Genomic DNA, 18,774 nt, shown 5'->3' on the forward strand with positions numbered 1-18,774 from the left:
AACCAAAACTACAAGCTGAAAGACCCTACAATGCTCCGTAGAGCGGAGGGGAACAGCAGAATCAGGGATTATTCTCTGTGGATTCATCACTACGAGTAAAACCACACAGTACACACAGTTTGATTCATTGTTCATATAAAAGCATTGATTAGTGCAGCTTTAACGCTATTCATCTTTGGTCCAAACCATAGCAGTTCATTTCAGTGACTTTTTGTCAGTATTGTTTACAATTTGTACTGATGAGTACATGTGGAGCAGGGTTTCGTGGTCTTGTAATTTGGCAAAATGCCTGCATCTTGTAAAACTCAGCGTGGAATGGAGAAATGCCTTAAGGTTTAAAACAAATGAATGTCTTCATATTCATAGAGTAATCACTGCATAAAGCAAGCGTAGTATAAATCAATGCAGATATTGCACAAATCTCATGAACATATTCACATTCAAACTGCAGTTTGTCAGGAAACACAACAGGAGGCGGTTTCTAGTGTATGAATATGTGTGTGTAAGTTGATGGGAGGCAGGGGGTGATTTGCAGGCCTAATGTCTAATGTCACAGGAAGCACCGGCAGCCATATTGATCATTTTTCATGCCCTGCCTCATTTCACTAAGAGGCCCGACCCGATCGCTGGTGGCGTTTTCAATTCACTTATGAAACAGAGGGAGAGAATTGCAGCGCCAACAGAAACTAAGAAGGCTGGAAAATAAAACAGTGTTTCTGTGTGCCGTTAACATGTATGTTACATTTATTATTAAAGCAAAAAAATCAAGTGTTATACACGTGTTATACAACAATTTGGAGACCAGCAATAGTTTTAGTTGCAGTGGAATTTGTTACACAAAATCTGCAAGTGGTGCTTGAAATAATCAATAATGTACACCCTAAACATTGTAAGAAAAAAAACAACAAAACTCATTTACATTTAGTTAAAAAAGCTATTCATTTTACTGCAATTTTTTAAATGTTGACATAGGAGTTTGCCGCCCTCTACTGGTTAGGGAGCTATGCAGCGGAATCTCTTAATGCAATAATGACTAAATATGACACTGAATACATCATACTCAATAAGTGCATTTTGTTTTTTTAAAGGTTCTCCATTTGAGCATAAAAACCTGTGGGGAACCGCCAGAAATAAAAAAAAAAAAAAAAGTTGCTTAGTGGGGTATTAAGTTGGTGCAAAATGGAAACACATAAAGTGAATAAACCATAACACACATGAAGCATGCGATTAACTGAAGCTTCGGCTCCACTGGAGACACTAACAATAGCAGCAGACATTAACGTCACACCAGTGAAACAATGAGAAGACTTCCTCAAATTAATACATGAAACAGACAAAAATGTCAAACTTCTCATTTTTTCCCACGTGGTTAATGTTCATTTGTTGTTTGATTAGTGCTTTTAATTACGCCCTCTTCCTCTGCAGTGGTTTACCAGCATCCGACTGGATAATTAGCGCCACCAACTACTTATCTAACGAAAACTGCACAGTGTGTATTGTTGTATATTGTATATACCTACGTTTAACTGCAATTATTGTTGCACTTTGTCACATTTAGTTACTTGTTTCTTCCTTTCTACTTATGTTACCTGTAAGCGCTTACATTTTGTTGCATTTAGTTAATTGTTTGATTTATTTTATGTTAGCCTTTATTTTAATTTAATTTAATTTAATTTAATTTAATTTTAGCTTATTTTTACTCTAACCCTGTAGTACTTTACTTTACCTCCTTTGTATTGAAACTGTTGCACAGTAATTTCCCTCTGGATAAATAAAGCTTCTTGAATCTTGAATCTTGAAAACTTAGCTCCTGTGAACTTGGAAGCTAAGGTTAGGGTTAGGATATAAAGATCTTTAAATAGGTATGAATGTCACGTGCTGCATAAAAGCCACTCTACCACTCAATGCACACGTTAAATATATATATTCATTAATCACCAAATTCACCCAAATATATTTGCCAAAAGCTCCATTCAGCTCCTGCAAATGTCAGTATTCATCCCAAAAGCACACACTGAACTCCTGCCCTCACTTTGCCTTTGTCCCTAAGCAATGACACAAGAATCAGAAGATTTCTTTGGTGTCTTTGGTGAGGAAGGTGAAGAAGCAGGCGTGGTTCGGTACTGGTAAGAGGCTGTGCTGGACTGATAAGATAATGTCCTGGGTTGGTATGAGGATGTGCTGGGTTGATATGAGGATGTGCTGGATTGGGAAACTGGTGTACTGGGGGTGTATGAGGCTCTACTGGGTGGAGAAACTAGTGTACTGGGCTTGTATGAGGCTCTACTGGGTGGAGAAACTGGTGTACTGGGGTTGTATGAGGCTCTATTGGGTGGAGCAACTGGTAATATAGTAGGCTGGGGAGCAGGTCTCGGCGCAGGCACTGGTTTTGGCGCTGGCGCGGACGCACCACCATATAAGTCAACGAGCGGGTGCATGGTCTTGTACTGCAGCAGGTACTCCGGGTAGATCTGATGCTTCTCAAACACAACGTAGATGGAAGGGTTTATAACGTCGTCTACGCAGCTGTCAAAGAAGTTTATGTCCCCGCCGTCCTTGGAAGGAGGCCGGAGGTAGCTGGAGGACCCTTTGGTGTAGTCTCCCACCAGCAGCCGTGAGACGAACATGGATTTGACATCAGAGTTATCGGTGTAGCTGTGGGAGTATTTGGCATCCCGGGCAAAATAACTACCTGGGTTCGACACAGGGAGAGATTGTACATTTTTGGCTTGTTGCAATGGCATTACAGTGTATGTGCAAAGATAGTAAGGGCTGCAACTAACGATTATTGCATTATTGATTGATCTGAAAAATATTTTCTTAAATACACAATTATTTCTTTGGTCTATAAATGCATCATTTTCTCAATGGCAAAAGTGTTCGACCAAGAGTCTAAACCCAAATATATTACATTTATTATTACACAAAAACAGCAAAGCAAATGTTTTGGCATTTTTGCTTGATAAAAGACTTACAATTGATCGATTAACAGTTGCAGCTTAATTTTCTGTCGATTGATTCATTGTTTTTAAAAGTGCAATTTTTGGGCATTTTTAACACCACATAGCAAATTGAGATCCATTGTCTTGGGAGGAGCTACAATGCTTCAAAAACACAGTAAATCACTCTAAAGCAAAACTGATGGACAGCTCAAACATGGGATAAGGATAAAAGTAGGTTTCTAGATAGATAGATAGATAGATAGATAGATAGATAGATAGATAGACAGATACTTTATTTATCCCGAGGGAAATTCAAGAGTTGAAGTGTACCTTGAGTGTTACGTTTGTTTTTTTAAGATTTCCAATTTTCTGTTTAGCCCAGAATGAACATTTCCTCAACTTACCTTTGCCATAAGCAGTTCCATGAGTTCCACAGAGTCTCCAGTCAAAGTTAGTGTGGCAGATAGTGTCCACATATTGAGAGTCAGTGCCATGAAAAAGCTTTTTTTCTGTCACGTTTTGTCCACCGTTGTTGTTCTGCATGTGAGTTTTCTGCCTATATTTTGGAAGAAGAATCAGAAAACTTCATCAGGGCAAGACATTTAGGAATGGGTGCTAACAAAGTCAGTAAACTGAGCTCAGTAATGTTACACAGCAACATCTACATATACATTAACTATGATTCGCTGCTATTAGCTACTTACTGTAGCAGCCAAACCTGCCAGCTTTTTATTCTTAGGAGGAAGTATATTCTTTTTTTAAATAGTTAAACAGCCTCGCTTTAACAACCAGACAGTGCTGGTTTTAAGAGCAGATGCAATAAGAACCTAGCTAAGGAGATATTAAAACACACACACACACACACACACACACACACACACACACAACACACACACACACACACACGGAGGTATGACTGGTAAGTTTAGAGACCAAACATGTAAAAATCACCAACGTACAACTGAAAGGCATCCCAAAGAGCTTTGTTCTGAATCCTCTCCATTTTGACGATGTCGAAGCCTCTCATGGTTGTACAGAACAGAGCTTCGATCTCCTTATATTCCTCGGAGAAGCGTGGGAGGGGGACTCGCTGGAAAACACGAAGCAATTACAGAAATTATTTTTCCAAAGCAAAAATGTAAATTCTCTCTTTTAGGCACAATTACCTGCAAAAGTTGATTTTTGTGCCACTAGGGGGCAGCACAAATAAGTTGTGTACACACCATTGACATATAATCACCTTTAATGTGGGTATTCACGCACCTAACAGTTAAGCAGCAGCATTATCATTCACTTGGATTGTTGTGATTCTTGCCATGTGTTGAATGTTAGTCTAACATTAAATCTTTGCTCTGTCTTTACACTCATTTTTAGAGCTTTTTTTTTGCTTAAATGAGCTTCCTGCTTTGGGCTTAAACATTATGGGCCCTATCTTGCCGATCTGAAATGCAAGTATCAAACGCAAAACGCAAGTAGCTTTGTGGGCGGATCTCGGGCGCTGTTGCTATTATGCCAGCGGATAAATGACTCTTGTGCCCGGCGCAAATCTAAAATGGGTTGGTCTGAAGTAGCTACATTAGTCATAGTTGTGGTTTGGGCGTAATGTGCAATAAACCAATCAGAGCATCATCTCACATTCCCTTTAAAAGCAGGGGCGCTTGTTCCATGGCAGATTGCTATAATAACGGCGGATTTGCCAGGCGCACGCCAGGAGCGGTTCACAGCCGAGGAGACCGACGTTCTCGTCAGTAAAATACCGAGAAGGGACATTATTGACATAAATGTAACACAGCCAAACAATAAATCAAAACAATGTAACGCAGCTTCGCAGGAAGAAGACCCTGGCCTCGGGAGCAGTGCGCACGGGCCGAGCAGTGCGCAAGGGCCAGCTGAGGAGGGAGCAGCGCAAACACCAAGGTGCAGAGGGTCCAGACCCACTACACGCCGGAGGACCACCCATTCCTGCAGCAAGCTGGGTTTGACATGCTGGAGCGGGAGCTGTCCGGGATGCGGCAAAGTGTTAATGCCCATCTTGACTGGGTGGTGATGTTGCTGCTGCCTCTCAGGCACATCCCCTCGAGTCTGCGCCCTTAAAATAGCATCTGAATAAGCGCCACTGACTTTAGGCTAGGTTTTTCCTGGTCTGTGGCGGAATCGTTTTCTGAAACAGCAAAATAGCACCAGGGAATGTTTGCGCCGGAACACGCCTCCTCTTTTCGCTGAACCGCCCCCCGGAGCGCTAGTTCATTCCCTAATTTAACGACGTGCATCGGTGGAGGGAAAATTCCAATGTGCGTTGAGTGCAAAATAGGAATTATACAAGCGCCAGTGTACAAAGTCAATTGCGCTGAGTGCAAGATAGAGCCCTATGAGAGCAGTGAGAGAGAAGCCAAGCCACCGTAACAGTAACGCTTTGTTCCTCACAATCTCACAGGCTGCATGTTCTCCACAAGGGGGAGCTGCCTCAGTTTTATCAAGTGCATGTTTTGTTTTAATTATAGCTGCAAGTCAGAACTGCGGCTGTAAACTCTTTTGTCTGCAGCGTGGATGTTGTTGGTCCGTTCACAGCAACAACACAGTGTTTTTCCTTCTTCCCCGGCAGTCAGGTTTCTCAACTTCAGAATAAAGCCGGTTATTGCAATAATAATGAAAATACAATGCAGAACTAAAATGAAGGAGCTACTGACATCAGCACCTTTAGAACACATTTTTACTGTCCTTTGGTAAAGAGACTGGCTGTGGTTTTATCTGACTGCCACATCAGCAAAGTGTCAACATTAATTTATGCTGTATACATAATGATAACATTATACAGTATGGAACTTGGACAATTATAAATTGAAATGTCTGCATGTCCTATTTTCATGTTAATGTTGGAAACTTTACATTTCTTTACTGCAAAAAAACACTATTGAATTTTTTTGGCCCGGAAGACTTGACTACTTCCAACCAATTTCACTTAATATCTATGCTTGGCCATGAATGTCAGCTTCAAAGTATTCACAATACCTTGTATCCCCTTTGAGGAACCTGTGTCTTGTCCCAGTTGTCTGGTATAGGGGCGAAATGTGCTTGACCGAGAGGCCTTCTGTGGTCAGGAAGCAAAGCCGGATTAGTTTTCTTGTGACGTGACCTGAATGCAATGTTTTTTTAAAAGGTGGCTTAACATAGTGTATTTGGGACGTTGTACCTCACTCTCCTTGCTTGAACATCAGCCGTAGAGGCAAACCGGGGCCGTCTTCTGACAACCCTCTTAGTGTTGTACCGCTTGTTTGTTTGTATCATGTCTGAGGAGATAAAAAAGACATTATAATACTGCTTTAAGAATCTGTAAACTGTAAAAACCGAGCTCAATTGCATAATCTTTTTACCCTGGAAACTGAGTGAGTATGACTGTGAACCGGCGGTGAACTCCACCACATCTTTGTCGTTGTCCAGAAACCTCTGCTCCAGTTTAGGGCTGTCCATGTCTGCTGCTTTGTGTCCACCATCCTGCCACACAACACAGATCTGTTTTTACCTCAAAGCATATCTGAAATGGTAGATGGCCAATCAGGAGCCAGTTAGTATGGTATACAAAGAGATTACTGCCTACAATAACTGTAAACATATCAAATTATATTTATATATACTATTAGAATATAGTTTGCTTAGCTTAGCATAAAGAGTGGACACGGGGAAACAGCTGTCCAGATGTCTGATGGAAACCAAATCCACCGACCAGGAAGCCATCAGAGTCAAGTAACAGTTGCCCCATAAAACCACAACATGACTCTTTTAGACTTCTATACAAATTAAACAAATGAGATTAGAGGTTAATGAGGATTCAATTATACTTTAAAGGTATAATATGTAACATTAAAATGTCTAAAAACACTATACTATACTATTGTGTACTTAAATTATCCCAAATGATTCTAACAATGTTCACATTTTTTACAGGGTCAGATCCCCTTTGTGCATGCGTCATTGATTGACTTTTTTAAGCCACACTTTCACAATACACTTTTGAGATCTTGGTTTCCAACTCTTTATTTTAACGGTGTTACGTGTAATTGTACTTCTGCTATCGCTTTGCATGTGTGTCTGTTATGTCTCTGTGTTGAAGGTGCAGTTTCCTGAGTGATGATTGGCGACACCTGCGTGAAGTTGTGGGTGCGGCCTATATAAGTGGATCCTTCCTCCACCCTCACTCTCTCAACTCCCTGACACAAGATCCCAGCCTTTGTTTGTGTTGCTCTTGCTTTGTCTTGTTGTAAATAAATGTTATTCCTTTGGTCTGACTTTGGTGGACAGCCTATCCTCAATTTTGACCAGACAATTATTTACTTTTTTTCATGCTGTGTTCTTATGTTTCTTTAGAACTCTGAATTCTGTAACTGTTTGTTTCAGGAAGTGTAAACCTGGGGGACAAAAGACAAACTGATAAGAAATGCTCAGCTTTGAAAGTTGGAGGATTGATGGAGCTCCACCAGATGCTTTTAAAACTTCATTTCTTAATTCGTCAGTCCAATATGAGCATGACAAATTCAAATTTATGCAATCTGACTACAATCTCCACTGCTGCTAATCTGCCACACAGCCTGTGCACACAACTCTGGAAGTGTGGAAGCATCTCTGCCTCTTTTGATTCTTTTGCGTGGATGTAGAGGCGTAAAAGATAAGATTAAAACTTAGTAATGAGCAGCTTAAGCAAGAGAATACAGCAGGGAGCAAAGACATGTTTACTATAAACATGAAACAGATAAAACAGAATATAAAGAGTTGCAGGGTTATGAAAACACGTGTAGTTGTCAGTTCAGCGCAGGTTTAGTAGACCATGAGTGGGAGAGATGAAGTTGGAAGTTCAGTTCTGTTATGATTGGAGTTTTTAAATTTCTGTCCCATTAAAAGGCAGAATCCGAGACCGCTCATTTTCCCAACCACTGTTAAAGTCCACATGGACCACATCCAGTGCAGCTCAGATAGCTGAGTATTGCATCATAAGGCCAACATTACATTATAAATTCCACTTCAGAGCAAAGCTCGGACAGCCTCGCTTCTTTCTCATCAGGAACGAGATTTATTGGAGTGAGTTTGCTGCAGCGAGTTGTTGTCACTACAGCAGCATTTAGGATTTTGGTACGCCTACAAAATGTCACTGAAATAGAGGTAAAGTTGCCATTTTTAGCCCAAATCAGCTACACTTGCTTCGCTTGCCGAGGCATGTTGTCAGTGTAGATATCTTCAATGAAACTGCTGGCTGCTGCTGCTGTTTTTTCATATTGCTCCACTGTTGGCCCACTCACAAGGAACTGTTTCAATGTTCAGATTTACAAGGTTTTTATGATGCAGCGTTATTAGAGTAATGACTTTAGACTTTGATCAGCCTTAAAATGGTCTGGTAACATATGCCATGATCAGTTACAATATCAGTGTAGCAGATTGGGAATACTGGGACATCCTCATTTCAGAATATTCACATTACACAACAAAGGTCACGGAGTTAGTGTTGTGTTTGTGTCTGATGAATGCAACTATTATTTACTCTATTGACTTTAATCTTTAGCCGTTAAAAAGCTCCACTAGCTAGCTAGCAGCCAGCTTTGTGTGTATGCTGTTTGGTGCTGAGCAGGTAGCGTATAGGTAGTTTTTAGCTGAAAAAAGGCTGCCTACTTTGTCTGGAAGGAACGATGATGAGAGCTGTGATACAAAACAGTAAAGTTAAAGGAGGCTATAAAACCAAAACAACAAGCTGAAAAACACTAAAAAGGTTTTGTGGAGTTGAGGACAACAGCAATAATTCTCCATGGGTTCATCATTACGAGTGACCATCAGATCCATTGTTTCTATAAAAACATATAAATTAGAACAGCTTTAACACAATACAGGAAATTGCTTATATTTTGTGAATGGATGCCATTTCGCCACTGCATGATCGCCACTGAATCTGATTAAAAATGACTCATTACTCACAGCTGAAGCATACATGTTCCACTTTCCGAACTCATCCTCCCAGTACCAGACCCACTCGGTGGTATGGATGAAGGTTGGCTCACGCAAAGAGTTAATGGTAGAGAGTCGTCGCACTTTGTTGGGGCCACAGGTCATCGTGTCAAAATGCACAGATGGGCTGCTGCTGCTACTAAAGACGGCAAAAGGAGTAATTCATTCACACAATTCAGTTCATTTCAATCTATTGTTTTACACTACTTTGCTGAAACATCAGACCAATGAAAAATAAATCTTATTTTTTTTTAAAAATTAAACATTCCCACCCCATTACTAAAGTGAAAAATATCTATCTAGAACAAATATGTCATTGATTTGCAAATGATCCCTTTCTGCTTTCTGTCCCACCCAACAAAGTAGTTTTATGGAAGTGAAGATGGTACAGAAGAGGTTCTTAATATTAATTTTATTGGACTTTATTAGAATTTTTTTATCTCAAGAAAATGCAGGACAGAGCCAAGCTAGCTGCTTACACGTTTCCTGTTTTTATGCTAAGCTATGCTAACGAGCTGCTGGATGTGGCTTCATAGTTACTATTAACACCATTTTTTTAAATGCATTTTCCCCTTAGCAACTGGCAAAGAAAACTGGAGGATTGGGTTTACTGTAGGCCTAAGATTAGAAATTGGTTCTTAAAGAATACACTGTGAAAACATTCTCCCAGGACTACAATCCCATTCAGTGTCAGTAGAGAGTACCTGTATGTGTTGTTAGGGTCACAGTAGTCCTTCTCAATCATCTCATTATTAGGCATGGCGGTCCACTGATCGTTCTCTCTGACCTCCCATCTGTACGGCATCTTGTTGTGAGCTTTAAAACAACGGTCTGAGGACATATCGGTCATAAAACAGGTTTAGTGTCACCGAACTGATGACCAAAGTAAGTGTAATTATTGCTGTTACTATTGCTACTCACCCTCATGTTTACAGTGGCCTTTGATGAAGTACATGCAGATCTCAGTTTTATCTGAAACAAACACAAAGTACAGTATAAAGCGTTTCGTTTCTTTTACATTTCACGCAGTTCTTTCAGAAAATCGTCTTGATGAAAGTTATTGCAGCTGGCGTAGTTTACCTCTGACGGGCCTTTCTCTTCTTAAAGGCCAACTGTCTGCGTTTGCATTGTCGCTGCCAGCAGCAGGGGTGTCGTCTGTGGAACGGGTTCGTTGTGGCAGTCCCTGGTTACCCCTGTTGCCGTGGTTGCCACCTCTCCCTCTATTTCGATTTCGTGTTCGCTTTCTTTTCTGACCATCGTCGCTGCTCGCATCAGTGTCGTTGGCAGCGGCAGAGATGTCGCTGGTGGAGGAGTTTTGTTGATCATGGTTGTCTTCACCAAGTCCATCTTCAGTGTACAGATCTAAGGCATCGATAGCAGCAAGGATGTCACTGGTGGAACTGCTGCGACTAAAGTTGCCCTGGTTTCCTCTGTTGCCCCGATTTCCTCTGTTTCCTCTGTTGCCCCTGATTCCCCTGTTGCCTCTGTTGCCCCTGTAACCACCTCTCGGTTGCAGGTTGCCTCTGTTGCCCCTGTAACCACCTCTCTGTTGATGGTTGCCTCTATCGCCCCTGTCAAAGTACTTCAAAGCCAGTATATTTGCATAAACTGATTTCATGGAGGGAATGAGTTCGTCAGGCACGCCTTTATCCCGCAGACTTTTTAATGGCTGTGGAGCATTAAAGTCATGAATCCTGATGCAGCTGCAGTCACGGTTCAGGAACCTCTCACAGATGTGCATTCTCTTGCAACCATAACCTTCCTGACAACGGCCGAACAGCCCGTCACCATTGTTGTAATCGTAACATATCTGGTGTCGGGAGAAAAGGTGGTGACAATCAAGCATAGCAAACAAGCAAAAAGGGCGGACAGGAAGTTGCTGTTGTGATATTGACACCATTTTATTCTGATCGACTCTGTGAGACTTACAGGTGGGAGGAGCCTGTCGTCGCTCTGCAGCAGCAGTGTGCACAGCTCCGCCCTGCTCAGGCTGTGCAGCCCATGCTCTACCAGTATCCTCTGATTGTGTCCAGAGTCCAGCTCATGGGAGAAGTTGCATCCTCTCCTGTTGTCAAAGAACACATCACACATTGTTCAGTCACAAGTTGGATTTTTATATACACGGTTGCGCAGGAAATTTCCGGCGTGATGTTTTGTAACATCATGTGATGTGTTGCTATGTTAAAAAGGTAAAAAATGATAAGACATGCATAAAGCCAACTACACTGCAGCATATTTAAACAAATATGAGTTATAAACGTGCTTTATGCTTGACTTATACAACACTTATCTACAGTGACATGCTGACAGAGCTACTGCACCTACTCACCATTGCATCAGAACTTATAAACACAGCCAACAATATATCTGACTTGCTTTCACTGCCTGACTACTGTAGAATAAAGTTTATATTCGGTTATTCGACCTCTATGTAAAGACAAATTTTGTCAAACCTTCAGGAATCAGTCGACATTTTGGGAAATATGCTTATTTTCTTTCTTGCTGAAACTTATGAGAAGTTTGACACCACTCACTTGTTTGTATGGTAAACAGGTAGCTAGTACCAGCAGCCAGTTGGCTTAGCTCAGCATAAAGACTGAACACAGGAGCCTACACTGCCCTATAAAAGGCAGAGAGCAGTCACAACAGAAGCAATAAAGTTGAGAAACAAGCATTTCAAGTTTTCAGGCTGGAAGGCAAACTGAGTAACATAAAAAGGTTGTAATGCTTTTGTTTACAATGTGTGAAAATGTGTAGTGGCACTGGCATGAACTCATCACATCGGTGCTCACACGCACAAAATCAATCATAGAGAGAGACCAGTGTTGCTAATATGGCAACTTTCTCACTAGTTTTAGCGACATTTCAGGCCCCGTTTTCTGCTTTACTTCTAAAAAGCAAGAAATTTAGCGACTCATTCAAACCATCAGGGATAAGGCGAGAAATATATTGCAATATATTTTATTGTAATTCATTCCCATGCAGGCTGCTCAGAGCCATCATAGTCGATCACTCTCCTGCCAACAGCACCAGGGTGTCTCCCTCTCCTCTTGTGCCGTGCACAGGCAGTCAGTAAGGTGTGGCAGTAGGGCACGTTTGACTTTCTCTCTACTCTCTCTCCAGGTCTCTGGATTAGGGTCTTTCAATAGTTTGTTAATATGTATATAGTCTGGATTAAGGTGTTCCTATATGCAAATAGTTTGCTGTTGCTTCAGATATCTGGATTAGGGTATTCCCATATCTTATATGTAAATAGTTCATTTGAGCTTGTACATACTTAAAGAGTTTGTTTGATCTTCACCTTCTCGTTATTGATTTCTTTAATTAATATTTTTTACTTCAAATATAAGATGCCCTTGTAGTAATTTTTGTGAGTATTTGGCTAAATAATATTAATGTTGTAAATTGCCATCTCTCTGTACTTATCAGAAACAGGTTTGCATTTGTGTTATAGTTTGCAGTGATGCATTTATTGATCAATTAGTTAGAAATAAACAAGAAACAGTAACTGTAAATCTAGTAAAACTGGGGATTTAATTTTCTTATTCAAGTGCAGGGAACAATTAGCAGAACTTCCACGGTGGACCAGAGTGAGAGAAGTGAAGTGACTGAGTGAGTTACTGAAACAAATTATTTATTAGTTAGATATTAAACTATACTTATTATGAAGAATAGGTGAAAAAAAAGAAAATCAATTTGACAGAGGTTGTTTAATCTGGGAACGCTGAAAGTAGAATTTAGGACAGTTGCGAAACACAGACGACCAAAGTTAACGTCGAGCCCTGAAGACATAGCACAGCAGTTTTCTTTAAGCTAGTTGTGTCACCATTTCCAGTCTGTGAGCTAAGCTAAATGCTAAGCTAACGTCACATTTAGCTAACAAATAACAGAGTGGGATCAAACTTCTCATCTAATGCTCTGCCACAAGCGAATAAGCCATTTTCCCCAAATGTCAAACTATTCTTTAAAGGTGCTATAAGACATTCACACGCACTAGATGTAGCACTCGAGCACTAGCATCTCATTGTCGTGGATTCGTCGACCACAGCTCCTCCTTTCCTGTTCTCAGAAAGGTGTTGAACACACAAATAAAGTTAGCTGTTGAACAATGTCAAGTGATGAGAAGTACACAAGACAACTAATAAGATTTTTACAGTATATTTGTAGTGAGTAATATCAGGGCCTGTCCTCACGAACACGTTTTTCTCGATTCCGGATAAACTTTAAATACTTTATCGTATCGGCCTCGCGTCCAGACGCATACGGTGTTTACGGGGTGTGATAACGGTATTTTTTGGAAACGGGTCCCAGAGTGGGAAAATCCGAAAACGCCAGATTACCCGGAGTCGTCAGGACAGCGAAACTGATTTTTTCTGAAACGATGACGTATTAGCCCCGCCTCTCTAGCCTTTAACCTCAGCCGCCACCGCCGCTAGACGCGTCATAACAACAACAACTACGGCGGACTACTACTACTTGTTTGTAAACAGCGCTTTATGGCTTCTTTTACGGTTTTAGTGTATTGGTGTGGCAGCGTCACAGCGCCACATACAGGCCCGGCATATGTACTACAGCGTTTTGGGTCGTTTCAGTGAATCCGTGTGGACGCAGATATTTCTGGAAACGACGCCGTGTTTACGGAGTGGACATCGTATTGGGTGAGGCCGGGTATTCGCGAGGACAGGCTCTCAGTAACATTAGTAATATTCAAACTGGTAGGGAGCCATTTCTTCAATCTGTCGAGTGACAAAACCATGTAACGTGTCAGCTTGCTATCCTGCTAACACTAGCTACTTAAAACATAAAGAAAAATATGCTTTACAAAGCTAAAATTTGATGGTTTGATTCAATTGAATGTCTGGGACACAGCTAGCAAACAGCTGGACATGCCCTGAAGTGAAAAACAAAGACTAGAGAAGCTCAGAGTGACTCAGGACACCATTGACGTCACTCCCCTGTATCTCTGTGTAGAAAATAGTTGTTTGCTGTTGTATTGTAACTTAATGTTCAACATCTCATAACCTTTAAATAGCATTATTCTAACTTTGAGTCAGTCTAAGCGATGTCAGCTGTCCAAGGTGTTAAATTAACCTGTACAGCTACATGATGTCCATGTTTATTCTAACCTTTAGCTAGGTTTGTTTATATGACAGAGCCGGAAGTCCACTTGCAAGGGACGTGTCAGACCTCGCCAAAAGTGCTTGAACGCACCACGTGTGTCAAGGCCTTTTAAAATAGGTAGACATTAAATGCAACCGCATTAAAGTTCACTGCAACGCCAAAACCAACCCATGACAGTGTCGGCGTTCATTGCACAGCTTAAAACACACCTGAAAACTGATGATAAATCAGATTTAAACAATAAAAGTTATTTTTGAGATGTCCCTGAAGGAGTCACAGGCCTCTCTATCGTCCTGCACTAATAACCTCAGGCACCCGGGCCGGTTTCAGACCACTTAAACACTTGAGGCCAGATATATTTACCTGAACTGGATGAACTGACAGGATCCGGTGAAGAGGAAGTGTTTACACAGGTGTAGTCCCCTGCATGTTCCGGGGCAGTCTTTGACTCTGCACAGTCTCAGACTGGTCCTGGCCACCACCTTCGGCTGTCCGTAAGGGCAACACGAAGCAAATGTCTCACGGTTAGAAGTGATATCCTCCACTGCGCCGAGATTGAACACCAAATACTCGGTGTTAACCGCTCCTTGGTTGGCGCAGATGAACTTCAGTATTTCAGACTCCATCATCGTACCGCCCTGTGCTTCCTTCCCCCACCAAGAACCACAGAGACAGCTGTGCTGACTGTGCTCGGTTCAGTGGAGTAGGGAACTTTGGTATCGCTTATGATGATTGGAAACCGAAACTTAACTATTTTTAGCAGGAGTTAATGGTGTAACGCCGCTGTTCTCCGCTTGGGGGCGTCCCCGTGTTATATGACCTCACACAGCCCCTGGATTCATGAGGACAGAGGAGATTTCTCCCTGCTTTAGAGTTTAACTCTAGCCTGAGCAGTAAAGACACATGGGAATATATAAATAATAATATTTAAATATGAATAAATGCAAAGACCAGACATTTCCTAAAAATAAAAACAATAAAAAGGTAGAAATAAAATTAAACCTGAAATGACACTGCAAAAAATGATTTAATGATTTAATAATCTGAATACTCTGCATTTTATGTTTCTGACTACCAGGAACTAAGTCTGTAATCTGATTACTGTGTTTTTAGAGTAGGTGTGTAAGATTACATTAGCCACTTTTTAAATCCGATTACTGTAATCCCATTAATGTAATCTGTCAGTCCCACCAGCTAATATCCTGCCCGTCTCTCCCCTGCAGCTCCTTGAATTTTTCAAAAGAGACTGAAATTCAATAATTTCTTATAGTTTTATGCTTACAATAAAAGACAGAAGTGAGAAAATATATTGTATTCTAATTCCAGCTCAAAAATACAATAAACTGAATATGAATACTTCAGTGTGTGTATATAGAAATACCTTCCTTGCCTTCCAAATATAAGTGCATTTACATATGACAAATACTTAATTATTGTGGTTTTTGAATTTGTCCTCATCTGTAGATCAACTTCTGTAGATGTGTTTTCACCTTAAAATCTCATTTCTGGTCTCTGCAGGTCATGGTAAAATGAATCCTTAATGACATCCATTGTGATTAAATTCTGTAAGTCATACAATAACTACAATGAAATGAAATAACATAAAATATGCAAGTCCAATCATTTACCAGGTCCCAGCAGCATCAGGATGAACGTTCATCATCAGCTTCACTCATTTGAATTTGCTCGTTAACTTAGCAGCACATTTCCCATCAGCCTCATTGCTTCCTGTCCCCCCCCCCATCCCGCCCTCCCTGAAGAGAATATACAGTACACGTTGGAAGGGATTTTTCCATGATTTCTTTGCCTTTTTCTTCTTACGCCATCTGCTACTACCAGAACTTTGAATCCGCATTCACCGTCAAATCTGACCTGGCAGGCTCACAATGGCTAAATACGTATGAGTTTGGCATTTTATGCGCCACTAATCTGCAGCGCATACCAAGTTATCAAGTCAGATACTTTCAAACGGGGCACAAGGAGTCACTGTGTGCTTTGATATGTAGGCAAATGATGAAAACCATATGCAGTCACCAGATCTCCTATAAGTCAAACACCTGTGGGAGATTTGGAAGATTCCTTCTCCTCCACCATCATCAAAAACGAGGGAATATTGTTTGGAAGAATAGTAATCACCTTCCGTTCAGAGACGTTTTCATGCCAAGGAGCACTGGAGCTGTTCTGGAGGCTCATGGTGGCCTGAAACCATACGAAGACATTTAATGTTGTTTTTTCCCTTTAATTTGTCACTCATCAAAGGTTAGGTTAGTTTATTTTGCTCTGTGCATCCATGACAGGAAACTTGTACAATCAAGTTGTTTAAATGACTGATTGTGCAGAAATTAAAGCAGGTTATTTGGCCACTAGGGGGCAGCAGACCAAGCTCTAAAGACAACGCTGACATTATCACCTTATAAAGTTGACCAATATAAATCCTATAATGGTGTTTCTGTAACAAACTAGTTAAAGTTTGGATTACAGCTAAAAATTGTCATGTGATGCTTGATTAATATAGCCTATACAGGGTCATTACACATCTTAACATAAAATAATTAGTAAATAATGTGATTTTAACCCATTTATGAAGCATTTCATGGGTCCAAACATCACTTTTGTCCATTTAACTCTGGTCTCAATGTTGACAGTAAAATGAGCTAATTCAATTATTTGATATACATTTTTTATTTTTATTTAATTTACTAATCATTTATATAATTTTTCATATAAATGTGCCTGTCCTTTACTTCTGAGTCCTTACACCGAACAAATGCCTAAATGTTTCAAAACCAAACAAACTAAAGTTAGAGTACGAGTAAGCACATCTTGTCTATGAACTGTGTCCTTAGCGCTTAGTAATTGTGTATTTTGAACTAGCCTACATTTTAAAAATAAGATGCTGAAAGTCAAAGCTTACATAGCAGACCTTGCTAGCTGCCAGTTATGTGCATCAAAATAAACATATTTCAGATTAAAATAATGATTCAAATAAAAGAGTAAAAAAAGTGACCATAGCTGCAGGAACACCCATAAATACCTGACTAATATAAAGCTAATATTCACTCCTCTTTTAGCTGTTTTGGTCTCTTTCGCTGTATAATGCTCTACAACATTTAACATGCATTTCCTTCTTCATATAGTTTTCTTTTAGTATGTGCTTTTTGTGTTGTAGAGTTTGTGTATCAGGCCATATCTCTTGAGTGCAAGTCAATGATTGACTGTAAAGTGACCTTTTCATATACATTGTGACATTATGTTAGTGAAAAATAGGCTATTAACAGGCCTGTATAAGCTGTCTCACTATTGCCATTACCTTTATTTCACACCGTTCATCTGATACTGTATATAACTTATTAAACTATATTCATATCTACCACTTACTGTTTATCTATACATATGCCCATGTGCAGTACTCTGCACTTCGTGCTTTTTGCACTTCTGGTAGCTGCTAAACTGCATTTTCTGTTGAATGTAATATAAAAAGCAATATTTAATTATTTATGTTATAAAAATTATAAAATATGTATTAATTAGTAAGAGATAATTTGTTTTATATAGAGTTTATACTACAGTGGTTCTCAACCTTTTTGGTGTAAAGTACGTGTGGACCTATATCTGATAAGATTTTGTTATTTCATCCAACTATCTATACCAGTGGTTCCCAACTTTTTTCCCCGATGGACAAATTTTCTATCCCTTAGTAAACGGACGACCCCTGACTATGTGACATATTCTGTGTACATTTCATATAATATTGAAAACTGTACAATGAACCCAAATAGTAAAACGAGTGATTTGGATGAATGTCTGTCTGTGTTAGGTATTTTTGTAAATAATTTTTAACAATCACACAAATTCAGTGTTTCATTGTCATTGTTTTATCGGCTCTTTGGTTGTTTGAACTTTTCTAATGCAGGACGAGGCTGTTTATCAGAGTGGAGGCTCTGTGAATATAACTTGTGTTCAAGTCTTCAAAGTTCACTTAAATAATAATCTAAACTTTCAAAACAACATTTTACTTTACTTTTCTTCTCAGAAATGAACCAAATGCTAAGGCCTATATTTTATGGGTATACGTTTTCTTACACTCTTAAAATCAAGAAGGCCACGCTACCCCTCGTGAAGCTTTGGCGACCCCTAGTGGTTGGCATGATCTACACTGTGAATTAGCAGATTAACAGTAAAGAAAGCAAGAAACAGAATAGTAATTCTTATACATTCTCGCATTGGGCTCACTTTTAGTCAATTAAATAATAGTGAAATTAAAATGTTTTCCTAGAAACCCCCCCTCAAGGACCCCTGTGGGCCCCCAGACCCCTTGTTGAGAACCGGTTGATCTTCTATTATATCTCCTTTATGGAGTCACACCTTTGCTGTTTTTGTACTGCGTGCGGTCTCATTAAAGCATGGAGGTTTAGCCGGTTGTATAAGCGCACTTGATTCAAATAATACACAGAAAACCAGTCTGTCTGTCTGTCTGTCTGTCTGTCTGTCTGTCAGCCCTGCAGTTGTATCTCTGCCTCGCGACCTGCTGCGATTTCCTGCTACGGGTTTCCCTTTAAAAGGGGGCAAGGCTCAATGCTGGGAATTCACGTCATTTCGCCGTTTTACACACATCCAGATCAATGAGAGAGAGAGAGAGAGAGAGAGAGAGAGAGAGCGAAAGAGAGAGAGAGAGACAGAAAGAGAGAGAGAGAGAGAGAGAGAGAGAGAGAGAGACAGAGAGAGC

At 40.3% G+C, this 18,774-nt stretch overlaps 1 protein-coding gene across 3 annotated transcripts; it reads right to left on the reverse strand.

Annotated features, from left to right (window-relative positions):
• Window positions 1-726: 726 nt before the first annotated feature.
• Window positions 727-14,776, reverse strand: si:ch73-252i11.1 (uncharacterized protein LOC553517 homolog). 3 transcript variants are annotated; one of them, XM_051393102.1, is made up of 13 exons: window positions 14,412-14,776; window positions 10,857-10,992; window positions 10,008-10,737; window positions 9,849-9,899; window positions 9,632-9,758; window positions 8,898-9,066; window positions 6,314-6,434; window positions 6,133-6,229; window positions 5,952-6,030; window positions 3,902-4,032; window positions 3,347-3,498; window positions 2,323-2,692; window positions 727-2,238 (listed from the first exon to the last, which is right to left on the reverse strand). In XM_051393102.1, exons 1-13 carry the CDS (start codon window positions 14,675-14,677, stop codon window positions 2,046-2,048), a joined length of 2,622 nt encoding a protein of 873 aa, XP_051249062.1. In that variant the 5' UTR covers window positions 14,678-14,776; the 3' UTR covers window positions 727-2,045. The 3 variants fall into 3 exon arrangements, with proteins under 3 accessions (XP_051249062.1, XP_051249061.1, XP_051249060.1); XM_051393101.1 differs by having other exon boundaries at window positions 727-2,692; window positions 8,898-9,063; XM_051393100.1 differs by having other exon boundaries at window positions 727-2,692; window positions 14,412-14,775.
• Between the last annotated feature and the right edge of the window lie 3,998 nt (window positions 14,777-18,774).

The sequence above is a fragment of the Dicentrarchus labrax genome, unplaced genomic scaffold (genome assembly GCF_905237075.1).
Source record: "Dicentrarchus labrax unplaced genomic scaffold, dlabrax2021, whole genome shotgun sequence".
Taxonomy (NCBI): domain Eukaryota; kingdom Metazoa; phylum Chordata; class Actinopteri; family Moronidae; genus Dicentrarchus; species Dicentrarchus labrax.

What these genes read in the sequence shown, in the direction of transcription:
- si:ch73-252i11.1 (XM_051393100.1), bottom strand. Translation starts at nt 14,677, where the DNA reads ATGATGGAGTCTGAAATACTGAAGTTCATCTGCGCCAACCAAGGAGCG. An exon ending in AGGCCACTGTAAACATGAGG is followed by an intron (nt 9,759 to 9,848) that starts GTGAGTAGCAAT and finishes ATATGTCCTCAG; the next exon opens with ACCGTTGTTTTAAAGCTCAC. An exon ending in TTCCTCAAAGGGGATACAAG is followed by an intron (nt 4,033 to 5,951) that starts GTATTGTGAATA and finishes CGTGTTTTCCAG; the next exon opens with CGAGTCCCCCTCCCACGCTT.